At 38.5% G+C, this 17,120-nt stretch overlaps 1 protein-coding gene across 2 annotated transcripts in view; it reads right to left on the bottom strand.

The window, feature by feature from the left end:
• The window catches only part of prex1 (phosphatidylinositol-3,4,5-trisphosphate-dependent Rac exchange factor 1), an 88,371-nt gene that overhangs the window by 55,091 nt on the left and 16,160 nt on the right, over positions 1-17,120 (bottom strand). For both annotated transcript variants that reach the window (XM_053503674.1, XM_053503673.1), the window contains exons 2-6: positions 9,900-9,965; positions 9,643-9,765; positions 4,403-4,507; positions 4,160-4,261; positions 2,782-2,943 (exon numbers count right to left, since the gene is read on the bottom strand). In XM_053503674.1, the coding sequence (XP_053359649.1) occupies positions 2,782-2,943; positions 4,160-4,261; positions 4,403-4,507; positions 9,643-9,765; positions 9,900-9,965 (558 nt within the window). The remainder of the gene's footprint in view (positions 1-2,781; positions 2,944-4,159; positions 4,262-4,402; positions 4,508-9,642; positions 9,766-9,899; positions 9,966-17,120) is intronic.

Below are 17,120 nucleotides of genomic sequence, written 5' to 3'. Positions count from 1 at the left end.
ACAAATACTTTTACATTTTGTTCTGAGGTTTGAATTAAAATTGGGATGCAAAAGCAAAGCAATTTAGAATGATCTGACTGTTGAGAATTCAGCGTGCTGGCCAGGCGATTAAACTTCCAAGGGTATTCGCAAGCATGGAGAAGTAAAGCGAGCGAGCGTGCAGAGAATAGTGACGCATTGTGAGAATACATGGCTACTTCCTTCTCCATTACACACTTACACTTTATCAGAAAGACAAGGTGATGTTCACGGAATTATGTATTATGAGCAGACATGCTGGTAATGCTACATGCACTCAGATCTGTCATTACATCGTCTATTAAAAATATATTATCTCATATCTGAAATATCAAATTCACAAAAAGTAAGATTGTGAAACTAATGAAAAACCGTCATTAAAGATCACTTAAACACTCGGTGAATCGTAAAAAAATAAAATAAAAATCAACAGAAGAAAGATCATTTCCACACAAAATGTGATGTGAACTCATGGGACTGGAACTAAACAGCTGTGTGGCCATTAAAAAAAAAACACTTAGTTAGAATAATCGGAAAAAAAATTCACTTTACTAAGAAGCACAACGGGCAATGGGGAAAAAGGTCCTGTGATTGATGAGTCCAGACTGACCCTATACCAGAGAAGGTGAATGGGTGCGTCAGTGGGAGAAGGAAAGCACATGCACTATTGGGACAATGCATGATGGGTGCATTGCTTCAAGTCTCTGACGACAGTGTTATAATCTAGGGTTGCTTCAGGTCAGGTCTAGGCTCAGCATCGTTATGTGGCAATAAAACATAGTCAGCTGATGACCTGAATGTAGTAAATGACCAGGTTATCACACCAATGGAGTTTTTCTTCCTTGATATGTTCCAGGACTCAAATTATTCTGTGAGCATGAGTAGTCATTTACACACACCTGGTTTCAATACTGAAAATATTATTTAGTAAAACTATTATGTGCAATTTGATACCTTGGCTATAGTTCCAGTAATGAAAATATTACAATGCAGCTAATAATATATAATAAACAGAATGAGCAGCTCACCTCTCATATCTTCTGGTCCGAATCATTCGTTCTTTTGTTACGTGACTCTCATAGACGCTATGCAGTGCATTACACAGGAAACAGAATTAAAGGGTTCTTTGCACGAGTCTTCCAGTCTGAGTCGTTCGTTCTTTTGAATCTATCGCGCTGTATAGCATCTATGGGAGTCATGTGACAAACGAACAAACGATTTGGACTAAAAGACTCAAAGGTAACCTTTTTCTGTTTTCTGTACATAACCTACGGAGGTTTTGCAATGCTTTGCGCATGCGCGACCAATAGAAAATGAACAAATCACTCTATTCGTTTTTCTGAGTTCTCCCACTGACGCACCCATTCACCCACTCTAGTATAGGGTCAGATAACATGACCTTTTTCCCCATCGCTCAAAAGTCCAAACTTTTTGCTTCTTAGTTAAAGACTCGTTCAAAAAGAAAGAATTGTTCTTGAGCGACCCATCACTACTGATAACTGTACTGATCTGTAAGTTTTACAGTTTGTTTGTTTCTATGGAAAGCCCATTCTCTCCCCTGCTGAAAGCACAAGTGTTCAGGTTTGCTTGATGTCATGAAGTTGAACCTGCACAAGGCTTTTGACCGTCAATAATTGATTTCATCCAGGGAGAATGTTCCAGGCTGCCTTTGAACAGGATGTGATTTTCCATGCTTTGCAGGTGTTTGTAAGAGCTTGAGACTCCATTTCGTCTCCTTAATCAATGGTGTGTGTCCGAATGGATCGATTGCAGCACCGGTACAACGTCTGCTCTTGATTCTGCACTCTCTGTCCATTAGGGATGATTTACATTAGGCTCGATAGAACCCACTTGATTATGCACTTACAGATCTCCTGCAAATATCAGCCAGTACAAGGCATTCAACATCACTTAACACGACATAAATCCTACAGCCGCACTTTCGCTGGTGGCATTAGCTTGTAAAATGCACATGGAGGCAAAATGCAAGGTATCATTATATCCTATAAGGTTTCATAAGAAAGTTTCCCTATACGTCGTTCCTGCATACACAAAAATTCTTCAGTCAGCTGGCTTCGCTGAACCATAGCGCACAAACGTCTGGATGGGAGCATAATGGAGCTCTGTTGTGAGCTGGGGTACACACTGAATGGAGGGACAGTGAAGCACTGTGAATGACGCTGCTCTATAGGAAATAACACAGCACGCACTGCCACTGAAAAGTTCCCAACACCAAAAAATAAAAAAAAAGTACAGGGCAGTAGTAGAGGGTAAAAAACTTATTCTACAGTGGGGGGAGGCATACAGTAGCATGTTCAGCTGATCTCCTGGGCAACAAGCTGACTCTCTTGCATTAATGCTTCCTGTTTCTCTTTATGGCGTTTCTAAAGCAATGTCACCATGGATCCAGTCTGAGGAAACAAGGGAAATTTACCAACACTACATAATCTCACTTAAATGAACCAGACTACCTCATACTAAAATGGGAAACTCTGACCTACTAAAAGTTGCACCCACGTGTGTGTGTACATATGCCACATCCTGTGCTATTCTTCGCAGTCATATGGCTGGCACCTAACAACATTGCTTGTGTTTTGAGGTGGATAGTGTTGGGTGGTGAGGTTTTAAATACCTTCAGCTGCATCTTTAGATCTAAGAATATGTTCAAAATATTATCTCATTTAACACGAAGGCCCTATAGCTGTTTCGCTTGGTACATATTGGTGTGTACGAGCGCATTATGTGCTACACACTAGCACTGACCTCCCAGCCCTCTATATGGGACTGGAGCTGCTCGAGAGCCTCCAGTTTCTCCATCTGTCTCTTCGTCTCGTTGATGTTGGAGCACACCTCCTTCATAGCCTGCAGAGCTTCCTCTACGGCCGGGTAATCTGCATGCTTCTTGGGCGTCCTTTTCAACAGCTCCTACAGCGGACACAAAATGCACAAGCGCATGTGTAAAGAAATCAACTTTAGATGCTCGTTCTGCTCACAGAAAGGCCTAGAATCCCCTGTCACTCTTGCTTTAAGTACCTAGATGATTATATATTGATATTTGTATTTTTATTGTTACTATAATTCATAAGGTCATATTGAGTAAAAATCTATTTTTGATCTTTTTTGCCTTTACACAGTGAAGTGGTTGACTGAAAGAGATACTGTTTTTTTTTTCTTTTTACACTTGTGTAGGTGTGTTTTGTCTGGTTTTGTGATTGTGTTCTTTTTGTATGTATGAAAATCAAAAAATTATCAATAAATATAAGAAAAAAAAAGAAAAAAAAAAGGCTTAGAAAAAGTAAGAGAGACAGACAGAGACAAGGACAGGAAGACATACACAGACAGAGGCATAGATAAAGTGACAGACATGGAGAATAAGAGACACAGACAGAGAGAATTCACCAAAGAAAGACGAAAAAGGGCAAAGAAAGACAGACCCACAGACAGGCAGACTGATCTAGAGACACAGACATGAAATACAGAGAGACACTGACAGATCAACACCAACAGACAGAGATACAGAGAAAGACAACGCAGAAATGCAGAGAGACAGATCCACACTAACTGACAGACCAAGACAGACACAGGGACAGATAGAGACAGTGACAGGCAGGCAAAGACAAAGATAAAAACACAAAGAGATTAGCAAACATACAAAAAAGATAAAGACACAGACACACAAATGAATGTAGAGACAGAGTCAAATAAACAGATAATAGACAATCACAGAGACACAGTTAAACCTGGATAGAACAACAAACGAAAAGAGCAGGTGACAGATTGAAAGACATACATATAGAATAATAATTAAATCCAGATACAGACTCAGAACACCAACAGGCAGACAGACAGGTAGATTTAAATAAACAGATAACTGAATAAATGCATGAATGAATGAATAATTGAAAGAATAAGGAGACAAACAGACAGACAGACATACAAATATAAAAAGATGCAGAACTAAAAACATACAGTGAAACAAAGATATACAAACTTAGTTAAACACATAAAACAGACATACACAAAAAATGACCAAGACAAGACAATGAGGCAGAGACAAAGACAGAGTGAGACAAAGAATAGAATATAGAGAAGAACCTATGAAAGAGACTCAGTCTCTGTTTGATGAAGACAGCTCTGGTACCTTGAGCAGGAGAGGGTACTTGCAGATCCTCTGAATAGGTGAGAGCAGGTATCCCTCCAGAGGAACATCTGTGCTCTTCTTCCCTCCCAGCAACATGCAGTGCTACAACACGCACACACACACGCACACACACAAACACACTTAATCACTCAATTCCATGAGTTTGTATTTTTACCTGTACTTGGCTTATAAGCATATCCACATGACTCAGTAGAGGTGTGTCTTCAGTAACTCGGTGCTCACCAGTAAGAAGGTACGAATGTGGGGGATCTTGTTGAGCTCCATCAGCAGCCTGAGTGCCTTCTCATGGTTGCTACAGTATTCTCCATACACTGAGAAGCGGTCTCTCTGGATTGAGGAAAAGAAAGATTTATCATCACAAAATGAGTTTACTTCTGTACTGTACTTGTAAAACAAGAATATTCGTGTGTGTGTGTGCGTGCGTGCGTGTGTATGTGATACACTGCCAGGGACCGTGGAGATTTGCTCATTTTCGCATGCTGTAATTAGAACCACTCTAAATACAGCTTTGATGAAAAGTAATTACTTCATCCACCGAGACCATAATGCATTGCGAGAGAGTCTCGACATGTTTTGGGTTACTGCAATGGAAATGAGCTGCTGCTCATGATATCAGCCGACTATGCAGAATCTGTTGTCCCATGGTGGGAATGCCAAGTATGTTTTGGATTATTGTTAAACATTAATAAAACTGATAATTAAGCAATATCACATGCAGGGTCATGTTGTCGTACTGAATATCAGCACAGCTGTGACGGTTTGTTGGCACAACATCTTCAATCTTAGGTATGATACTGCTTTTATACAAGTGTTCAACAAACACTTTTATCGTCAAACAGATTATGATTTGTTTGTTTATTTAACCAGTTATTTTTCTATCTTTACACTCCGCATGACTAGCGGAGCTGGCAACTAACAGTTTAAGCTGACATATCCGTATTAGATGCGTTTTCATGATGAAACTGTTTCGTGACTGGTTTTGAATATGCAGTAGGTTTTGGCGGGCAGCTGCTCTCCCCTCTTTCCAGTACTGCAGACTGAACTGACCTACTTTCACCCATGCGGGAACTGACTGATAGTGTAACTAACACTTATTAGAATATCTGGGACATCGAGTGATGCATAGAGTTAAACATCACAGTGCTGTTACTGGTTATCACCACCGCCCCTTGTCCAATCAAATCAATGAGTCAAAACTAACTGTTGTATAATATATAATTATAGCTAGGTTCACACAGAAATATGAGATTAGACTTTTTTTTAATAATTGCTAGGTTTAGAGGCATCAAGTTGCGTCCACCCTTGCGTTAACACTCACCCCCATGGTACCTGTTGTGTGTGTACAGAGTTTTTTTTTTTTTTTTTTTTTAAAGGTAATAGACAAACCATATTATTTACAGCACATAATTCACAATATGTAACAGTATACAATTAAAAGTCATTTAAAATGCATGTGAAATGTTTTCTAATATTTTTATACCTTTAAAATTGATGTATTTTATGTACAAGGCTTCATATTAGCACTGTTCGAAGATCAGTATCGCAAGCTAACTATGCTAGGTATGTACATTTACAAAAGGCACCGTCTCTGTAGATTTTATATCTGCTTTATATTAGCTAAACACCGTAACAAACACGTAAATAACGTAACACACGAGACATTGTGGAAACTGGTTCTTGGGTTTACATGTAACAAACCAGGCTGTGTATTAGCTATTGGCAACTTAGCAGGCCAAGCTAACTGTGTTAGCTACAAAAGCCCTGCTAATTTCTTTCACATTTTATGTTTTTTAAAATAAGAAGATTTTCATGACAGGATAAATGAAATCCCAAATATGTTTTTTTTTTATATCAGTCAGTTAACAGGAACTAATCGCAAGTTGAAACTAACGTTTGTGAGAGGGGAAATAAAACAACGTCATATCACAATTGGTATACGAGTCTTATTAATCGTTCCAGTGAATTGATTGGATTTGTCACACTCTCACTTCCTCGCTTGCATCTGAAATAATGAATTTATTATGGCTGTATTTTATGATTTTCTAGCAGGCTGAGATATGAAGAAGGAAGAGAAAGCTACACAATTGCTTTCTCAAGATACAGTGTAAGGACTAGAATCATTATTATCACCACCACATCTATTGTTTTAAACATTTTTTTTTTTTTAGGTCACGCCCACTTCCGATGTATATCTGAATACAGAAACAGATTGAAATAGTTGACAGTTTCATCGTCTTAAACCCCTAGTTTTATTTTCATTTACATTTTATCCATATTAAAGAACATAAACCTCCCTTGTAATTCAGACAGTATCGAAAATAGCTTTGAAACGGAGACTTCTCTTATTCAGTAGAACACAGGAATTGAAATTGAAGCGGACTGAAATCTAAACAGAGGCAGGCAAGGATGCAAAGCTTGAAGAAAACAGGAAGTGGTACATAGAAGCACGGCGGGTCATGGGTGTGTACCATCACCCCATCGTCTTTTCTGCTCAACGATCTAGATGTTAGCCCTGAGGAACTCATCTGACATGTTTGACTGCAAAAACTTAAAAGTGAAAAGTGCTTTATTTCATCCTTAAACACACACAACTATAAAATCTCACTCAGCTATTTAAATATCGTGTTAACCTACTACAGACAGCTTTATATAAATTGTTGATTCATTTATAACTGACATGTTCATAACTCTTCACGTTAATCACTTTATTATAGACTAGGCTGTGTTTTATTTAATAGTAATAGTAATTTTTTTTATGTTTTTAACCATTTAAGCATGAGCAACATGATTTTCCCTTAATGTATGCCAAAGCAATGTAACTTTAACCACTTGACCACTGTCACCTCAATCTTCTCTCTAAATGTCAATCTCTCTTTCCATACTGTATGTCCACCTTTCTGCCTGTCTTTCTTTTGCTCTTCCATCTCCCATCTCTCTCTCTCTCTCTCTCTCTGTAGTTGTCTGTCTTTTTTTCTTTCTCTATCTGTAACTCTGTATGTATTTCTTTCTTTCTCTGTAGCATTAGCTTTATCTCTCTCTCACACACACACACACACTCACACTATTGCTCTGTCTCTCACTCTTCATCTATCTCTATATCTCTGTCTTTCTCTATGTCTGTCTATATGTCAGTATCTCTGGGTACCTTGCACACTTTCGATCTATCTGCCTGTCTCTCTCTGTCTCCATGTCCCTAGTCTTTCCCTCTGTCTAAACATCTCTTTGACCTGAGACCAGTCTGTCTCCGTATTGCCTTCTTTGTCACTCACTTTCTCTCTCTTTCTGTCTTAATCGCTCAAAACTGTGCCAAAGGATGTGAGGCTTTCATCTGTTCTGGTGCTTCCACTTCACCGTTTCCTCTTATAGTGCATGTGGTTTCAGGGTGTGTGTGTTTGTGTAGAAAAGAGTGTGCATGATCATGCTTACTGTGTTTAAAACACTGCGGGCATCAGAACGTATAACAGCAAACACCAGGATCCTCGATTATGTGTGTTATACCACAGAGCCTCACATCTGCTCTTATTTCCTAACACAAGGCAGGCGACTGGTACTCCTCATCGTTTCCACGGTGGCAAAACATTGAATGTTTTAAACTTCATTGTGATTCTGTAAACTTTGAGGCTGAGGCAGACATTTACACGCGGTACACTCATGTGTCCGTGTTCATCTCTCAGGTCATGAGGTTTATGTAAGCAGTTGTGTTTTACAATCACCTATACAACATATTAGTTTGGTGGATGATGTAATCTTTAGAAATATTATATACGTACATGAAAAAGAATTTCTTTAAAAAAAAGAAATAATTAAAAAATATATATATTTATAAGATTTTTTTATATCCGTGGTATACAACAAAGTATTATCCTACCTTTATCAGCAAGGTTTCTAATCATAACCCAGGAGGTTTATTTCTTATCTGCACATAAAGCTTGTTAACAATTCTAATCATTCTTTTTTTATTTCAATAATCAGTTTTTTTTCTTTACATAAATATGGTTTAGACGGACACTGAGACTTTATAATTAACTAGTACTGTGCTTAACTTTTACATTTTTTCTTCAACATGCTTTAAAGGTTGAAGACAAGACTCCAAGATACTAATGTGCATAATGCATCTATAGGAGTTATACAAGTATTTCAATCTAAACTCCATCGAGTGCCCTGACCAAAGCCTGTAGAAGAATTCAAAGCTTCACAGAGAGAGAGAGAGAGAGAGAGGGAGAGGAAACCAGATCCGATTCCTCATCCTGTAACCCAGAGGGAAGAAATCCAACCCCAGACGTCTTGCTTTCATTTTTAAATTGATTTCCTAATCTGCAAGCTCACACTTGGGTCTAAAATTACCAAAACATTTTATTTCTTCCTTTGACTGACTTTTTTTCGCTGCACAATAGTGATATTAAGGGGTTCTCACATGGCACCTCATTATCACAATAAAGTTAATATTCACCATCCTGCATTGCAATTAGTCACCAGATTAAAACTTTCTCCTTCTATTGTGTTATTTTTAGATCGCTCATTTCAAGCCCTGTGTGTGCTCAGTTCTTTCAAGAGGTGCACAACTGTTCAAAACCCTCCTCTTCGTGAATTATGCAGTGACTCATGCTTTCTGACTTGATGTGTGCTAAAATATACCTCTAACACCCAGGTTACATCAGCAGGGCAGACACTTAAAGAAATCAGCCTAGGGAAAATATAGTTAAAAAAAAATACAGTATTTGCTATTTGAGAAGGCAGTGTTTGAACATCCTTATGCAACACCACAACATTTATTTCTGTTCAGAGTTTTTGGTATATAGAAGTATTGATGATGGAGGAGTAGAACCACTCCTAAAACACTTCTCCAGCACATCCCAAAGTCCTACAATGGGGTTTAGGGCAAGACTCTGTGATACTCTGTGGAATATGCCTGTGCATAATGACCTGTCATTCAGTACATTCAATTAGTCAGCTAACTTCATTTCACTGCCACATAACATTGCTGAGTCTAGACCTGACCAACTGAAGCAACCCCAGATCACAGCACAAAAGGAGAGGGTGGTGAGACAATGAGTCTTTATCCCTGCTATAATGTAAATGAAAGAAACTAACTATTCTAGGAAATGTCATTATTTTTATGTACTGTAGGATAAAGCCAGGCTACGTAATTAACACTATCACCTTGCAACTCCAGGGTCCAGGTTTGATTTCCCCCTTGGATCTGTGTGCTTAAACTTTGCATGTCCCCCCCCTCCCGTGCTTGTTGGGTTTCCTCCGGGTACTTCGGTTTCCTCCCACAGTCCAAAGACAAGCAGATGAGGCTAACTGGAATTTCCGAATTGCCCATAGTGTGTGAATATGCCTGCCTGTTTGTGTGGCCTACGGTGAAGGATGATGCCATATCGTGTTTTATCCCAAGGATAAAGTACACACAATTCAGATGTCAGATAAGTGTCTGCCAGGGTCATTAAGGAAACACTCACAAACTTAAGGAAGACATGGCCGAGCGCGTGTTGAGGCTGAGGCTCGGGCTGCAGACTGGCCTCCAGAGCAGAGACGAACTCCCGGTGTACATCCAAGATCTCTTCAATGTTAGAGAACAACATCTGAGAACAGCAGAAAAAGAATTATAAATGTTAGCATTCATCACAACGCTTTATTCCTTATGTTTCTTTCCCCCTTGTGCTCGCTTGGGTCTTTATTGTATGCAAATTTGGCACGAGTGCGTCACACTTTGTACCTTGACTTGTTCCGGTGTCAGACACTGCTGATTTTCTCCCATCTGTCTGATCCTCTGGAGAAAGGCCTTGAGATAAGAATAAAAAAAAAGCACATGGTTATAACAATGCTATTTTTCAGCAATGGGGTGATGAAACGGGTGCTTGTGCTTAAAGTAGTCATGGCGATAAATTATAACAAACCGGTAAACCCATGATGTGAGACAATTTAAGTTTTTCATCGAAAAGAATGACTTTTTTATGGAACATATCAGTCACGGGAGAAATCTTAACCCCATAGTGAGAACGTGCAAATGCTTAAAAAGAAGCAAAAGTCAATTATAAATATGAAAAAAGATTTAAAAAAAAACAGACAAGACAGGAAGGAAGGTGGGGAAAAAGTCCAGCATTTATAATCCTTATCAGCTGTTTTGTTATTTTAACACATGCACTGATCTCTTGTAAAAAGTAAAAAAGTGACTGAAGGAATAAAGAATTAAATTTCTGATGAAGAAGAAAAGTGCTGTGTAAGCTTATAAAACTCTTATAAAAAAAAAGCTAATAAAAGTCTGATGTGCACATGGGATAACACTTGATTATAATTACATCTAATACTGACTGATGATGATCTGTGTAATAATACAAATGCTCGTAATTAGCAGAAATAAAAGAAAATGGGAATCTCTCATATTGTGCATGTCATCCCTGTCTAGCTGCTGTCACATGACAGAGACAGAGAGAGATAGAGAGAGAGACTGACTATGAGCTCGAGTGCTCCCACGTCCATGACTGTGTGTGGGTGAGTGGGTGTCTCCTCTGAAGAAAACGACTCCACCACTCAATCCTGCTTCTAATTACGGCTCTGTAAAACTATTCTCAGCAGCCGGCTCGCTCTCTGTGGGGTAACTCGCTCACTCCAGCCCGCATGTGTTGAATTACCTGACACACGCCCAGTCATCTCTGGTGTCATAATTCTCAGCATGAGAATAAGCCCGCTCTCTCTCTCTTTCTCTCTCTATCATTTCTACATCTGTATGCTGTATCAGGTCTGAGTTCATCCTTTAGCTCTTTACAACTTGAAATCTTCTGTTCTGTTTTAACCTTGTCTTGTTCTATATACATCTCTACCCCTTGATACAACAGCATGACGAGTGCCACGTTTAGGAGTACCACTCCCCTGTGCCAAAGTGTTCAGCCCTGCCCTTAATGACAGACCTCGTCTCCCACTTCCACGGCAGCCCCAGACGCCCTACGTGCACGCTGCTCCTCTGGGGGCATCTGCTCCTGCAAATTATCTCCCCTTAAACCAGCTATTAGTGTTCCTGCGTTGTAAATCCTCGGGTCGGTGTGTCTCGAGTGTTCTGGCATGAACATTTAAAGGGTTGAGACACAGCAGATGACATAAAGCCGCCTCATATACAGTACGTTCTACATTGTAGGCAAAAATATAGGCGTTGGTTTGCAAATTGCACGCTTATGAAATATTCTGGATTATTTTTGAGTTTCTGTAACTGTCCAGCACAGTCATAATGAAATAGTAGATGGATGGTGCTAAGGAAGCAGTACAGATTTTAACAGTAACACTTCTGACTCCTAAGGCTCAATAAACTACCCTTTATATATATAAAAAAGGAATAATAAAGCGTAAGAATATAACAAAAATATGAGGAAAAGAACCAATTTTCAACATGTCAGCCTGAAATGGACTCTTCTTCTATAATCACACAACCTGAGGTGATTTATTCATCTGACATCACATGACCAACCCGTCTTATTTTCCCCTTCCTGAAGCTAATAAAAATAATAGGAAAAATAATGGATTTACATAAGGGTGATGAGATTGAGTGAAGAGTTTAAACAACACACAAATGAAACACATCCTTCATATCGCCAGAGCAACATATAGATGCTTTTCATGTTAAAACAGTTTTTGTTTTTTTGAAAATCTTTGTAAAAAAAAATCTTACTAGGGTAAAGCTATCCTATCAGAAGTGCTGCATTGATATAAATCTGTGATTAGCCTTGCAGTTGATACCATATTAATCAACTAACAAGGTTGAAAAACCACAAGAATCACAGTGGTTTATAAAGTACTATGCAAGAATCTTTAGCCACCCCTTGTTTCTTCATATTACATTAAATGAAAAAAAAAATATGAACAAATGGTTTACTGCAACAGGCTGCAAAGTGCCTTAAGGAACTGTACATTTAAAAAACTGCTTGTTTATGTAACAACCACAGCAGCAACCTCATTTCCCCTCTCGTCTGTTCCAAGCTCTTCTGTTCCAAGCAGCTTAAATGATTTATATGTCACTGTGTGGATAAACAAACAAAATATGAGAGCCAAAAAAAGTCCCTCAGGAAGCCTGGAGAGCTATTCATCAAGAAAACACTTAAAAAGTAGAAAAAAGTCTTCTGCTTTGTTAAGCCAAATATGAAAAAAATGAGGGGTGGCTCTTGACTTTTGCACAAGATAAAAAAAATAATATTGTTGCTTACATTCACTGCAAAACTATCTTCTCAAATGAAAATATCATAAAAATTCCTGAACTGAAATTAATTTTAGTAAGAAACATGATCCCCCAAAATGTGCACAGGACAATCTTATGCATTAAATTGTTTAATTGTTAATAAATGGGTTTAACTGCCTTATAATTGTTTCATCTCAATTTTATTATTTTATCTATAATTTTCCTTTTTGATTCTGTAAAGCTGCATTGCGACAATAACCATTGTTAAAAGTGCTATACAAATAACATTGACTTAAATTATTAGAAATACTAATTAAATTCACTAATAATTAAAATATCTTCACTTGCTGAGAATGGTTTCTCCAGTGACAATACCACTGAGTAACTTTAAACACGTCTCATGTACAGTATGACTCTTATGTAATCATGAACTTCTGTTTTAGATCATAACCTTCCACCAGAAGTGTTGGATCATATTGCTTCATTCAAGATATTTAAAGATTGCCTCATGTGTGTGTGTGTGTGCATATAAATACAGCCCAGTCATTACACCCCATCAAAGTGGTGTGTCTCGGTATGACATGCCCCGTTCCAAAAATAAAAGCAGCGGATTTACTTGTTCTGAACTTAACAATGATTTCAGCTCTTCAGAGTAGAAGAACTCCACGCATGCAACTGATACATGATTAAGATGTACTCCAACGTTGTGCTGGTGACAGCTCTGTATGCCGTTTTGTAAGCAGCCTCTGGCAAAGTGGGGGGATCAGTCCTACAAGCGTGCACTAATAAAATTCCCCATATGGCAGATCCAGCTCATCCTGCCTAAAATCATCCATGTGTGAGGTGCCCAAAAGAGCCACGAGGCCGAAAGCCAGGAAGCTGAGCATCCGTAAAGTTCATGATGAGAGAGGAGAGAGTGAGCGGTGGTGACGGGGATCAGACGCATATCCTATGTGTGAGCCGTTTATAATATCATAGAATGATATGGCTAAATATTTGTTAAACATAATAAGGCGCTATGAATTACTGTTTTTTTTATTCCTTTTAAATAATGCTACATCTTGTTTTTCTAATATACTGTACAGTGTGCATTGATTTCCACATTATCTTTACTCAACTTTAACAAATCCCACAAGTCTTTGCTGACAAGCACACATCAACTGATGATTCACCTTCGGTAACTGGAAAAAAGGGGAAAATTTCACAAGGCAGAAGACAGACTGTGGGTGCTGCATGTCCTGTTTCTATGCAGCACATCACTTTAGGCTTTAACGCTTGCCATGCCGGAGCTGCATCTCCACGACTCGCCTCGCTGACGTCAAACGGCAGGTAAATCAACATATTTCATATGGTTCTGCCTCGCTCCCATGGCAACGGTTGCTGCTCCTCTGGGAGACTGAGTGTCTGAAGTGGTAAGGTAAGAAGTGATAGAGGCTAGGTAACACAAAGATTATATGGGATTTAAAAGTCATCTGTTCCAATCAAAGCAGACACACGAGAAATTCATTGTTTATGGAGGATTAAATGTCAGCCTAGAAGTATAAGGCCTACGAAGTCATTACTTCGTGGCATGAAACCTTGTTACGGCATGTCTGCATACTAGTTAACTTAAGTAAGTTAAGTAAGTTAACTAAGTAGGGATGTATAAAACTAGTTTTATACATCCCTACTTAGTTAACTTACTTAAAATTAGTTTTATACATGCATTAGTTTAATTAATGCATTAATTCAAACATGTTATAATTTCTATAACAACTCAATCATACTCCATATAAACAGATGCATGTAGAAAAATATTAGAATAATATTTATAATAAAATAAAGTCTGCAGTAAAAAGTTTAGTAATCATTTTCGAAAGGAGTCTCTAAAATCAGCGCTAACAAGGTAAAGCTGGGACTAAGTTGTTCTCCATGTGAAGGCTTTAGGATAGAGGGCTGTGCTGTTTCTTTAAGAGAGACTTCAAGGGAATCGGTGCTCGCTGCTGTAATGTAAGTGATAACTGGGTCTTACTCAATTTTCCAGACATTTCATAACTGCAACTTTACAAGGTGGGGTCCAGTTGTATCATATGAAATGTATTTTTTGTTGTTGTTGTCTTTCAGCTTCTCTCATTATGGGTTTGTCACAGCAGGCCATCCGGTCCATACATGTAATTTGGCACAGGTCTTATCCCAGATGCCCTTTCTGAAATAACCGTCCAATTTTTTTACCCAGACTTGGGACTGGCACAAAGTACCCTGTATCCAGTGGCTGGGTTTGGGGCATTGGCAGGGAATTAATCCGGGGCCTTCCACATGGCAGGTGTAAAGTCCACAACTGAGCCACCAGTGCCACAACAAAGTGTGATTTGTGTACTGGTGAAATTTTAGAAACGCAGTACTGGTGAAATTTTATCAAAGTTAGTCCTGAAACAAAAGGTATACTTGGGAAAATATTCTATTTTCTGGATAAACATTCGTCAACTTATTTGCTTATGTAAAACATTACATTTACAAGACATAACATTAAAAAAAAAAAAAAAAACATCTGTGAATGTTCAGTGCCATTCTGGAACATTGTGAAATATTGTGGAACATGATAAAACACTGAACTTGAACTATGGCACAGAGAAATAATTTTTATTTGTATTGCATTTTATAAGTTATCATTTTAAGGGGAAAAAGTGAATTGACTTATGTCCTCAATTTTGTTTAGTGATTTCTGTAATGAATAAAAAAAGATACTATTAAGAACTTGTTAATGTCAGTGTCTTATGTGCTTTTTTACTTACATGACATCTAGCCACTTACTCCTGACTGTAACTAAGGTGCTAGTAAGATACATTGATAGTGTATTTTAATGGATATTAATTTAAGAAAGAATACTGTCAAAAATGATGGATGGATGGATGGAAAGACAGATACTTAATTGATTCAGAAGGAAATTTCTAACATCCATTACATTCTATATAGTTTTTATTGTAATGGCTCTGCTTTGACCCCAGTTGGTAAAATTTTTCGTAAGAATGGTAAGAATGACAAACTGCAGTACTTAAAAGAGGAATAAAACACTTCCTGAACACTTTGGCTTCTCATGAAACCATATCACACCACCCTGTCATTATTTCCTCAGAACACCATGCTCTATTTTGTTTTATTTCTTACTTAATAGACCTGCTGTCCTAATAAAAAAACGTTGTTTTCAGGATTATTTACATTTTCTGATTTAGCCAATATTCTTATCCAAGAAGCTGCATGCCTCAATCTCTGGTCCTGAGGTACAGAAAGAGAATTGCTCTCTCTGATGCAAGCTGGATCCACAAACTGGCTTGCATTAGCCTGTAAAACTAAGCTTGTTGACGCACGCTAACGCAAAGCAAAAAGATGGTGCAGTTCAATCAGAGCCAGGAGTACTGCGGCTCTCATGCCGCAGCTGGTGATCAGAAGGATCGCATTACCGCCGGATGAGAGCTCAAGGCAATCGCGATGAGAAAAGAAACATGCGAGTGTCCATATGTCTCAGCCAATGAGGCAATCTGTTCTCTCAGTAAACTAAAGGAAAAAAATGATCACAATGGCAGTGTTGGTGACCTTAACTAAACAGTGGTATGAAGTCAGGGACAGGATGGGTCTTGGCCTCTCTCATTTTAGGAAGGAAATGACACTATGGCTTTCCTGACAAGAAATCCCCCTCACTCCCCCCCAAATTCAGCTGATTGTTTGGAGATGATTTCCTCTAAACAGCACACTATGGAGCCAGAGCTTGGGTAAAGAGAAGGGAAAGGGGAGACATTGTGGCTTGCACTGCCTTTCACCTTTGTGTTAGAGATGGAACACCGACAGCTCAGACTCATAGGAACAGAGAAGCCAGTCATACACACAAACAGACATACACACAGAGCACCGAAACAGACAAAGCAGTGTGAAATCAAGGGACATTTATTCCTGTAAGTCATTTTTAAACTGTCCTCCTCCCTTGTGCTGTTTTACTGCGAACAGTACAGAGCTCACATTAGCATCTGAGTAACCGATACAGACTGCAGGTAGATGCGTTGCATGGACCACCACATGCAAAAATATGATTTGTTGTTAAACCCTGATTGAGTTGCTGCTTCAAATTCTATAGGCAAATTTTAGCACAAAGTTTTTTTTTTGGTTTTTTTTTTTTCAATTTAAAATAAAGACTTAAACAAAATCCAGTAATACCAAGAACTAGCTTATTTTAGAATGTCAATATTGTACAAATAAGAGCTTGAACCTGGTCCTAGGGTCTGGAAAGTTTTAGCTACCAAACCTGCAACGTGAACTTGGTAGCCAGGAATTCCTACTACCTTGGTAGTAGGAATGTTCACTAGTCACCACCCGATACGATATTGTAACAATATCCAAGTGCTGGTTCAATTAACACTGCAGTTGTGCAAGTATCGCGATCTACTTTAACATTTAACTTAAAATTTAATTAAGCAAAATAGCTTTATATATTTTTTTAACCTAAAATGCCTCCAAAGTCTCAAAACTTGACAGTGGGAGTACGGGTTGAGTAGCTGCAAGTGTTTTGAGACTTGTGTAGTGTAATGTGTTGTGTTGTGTAATGAGTGGGTTTAAGCCTAATTTGCACACAGTTTGGAGAAAAAGACAGATTGGAAGCTTTTAACGTGCATGATTTTTGATAATGTAATGCCATAAAGATGTGTTTCTGTTGCGCCACTTAAAAGCTTCTGTGCTCGGTAAAGAATTGTTTATGTCTGAGGCTGATCGGCAGATCAAACTGAAAACCAGCCAATTCTGGCTGAT

The sequence above is a fragment of the Clarias gariepinus genome, chromosome 9 (assembly GCF_024256425.1).
Source record: "Clarias gariepinus isolate MV-2021 ecotype Netherlands chromosome 9, CGAR_prim_01v2, whole genome shotgun sequence".
In the NCBI taxonomy this organism is placed as follows: Eukaryota; Metazoa; Chordata; class Actinopteri; order Siluriformes; family Clariidae; genus Clarias; species Clarias gariepinus.
This window is presented reverse-complemented; position numbering and strand designations above follow the sequence as displayed.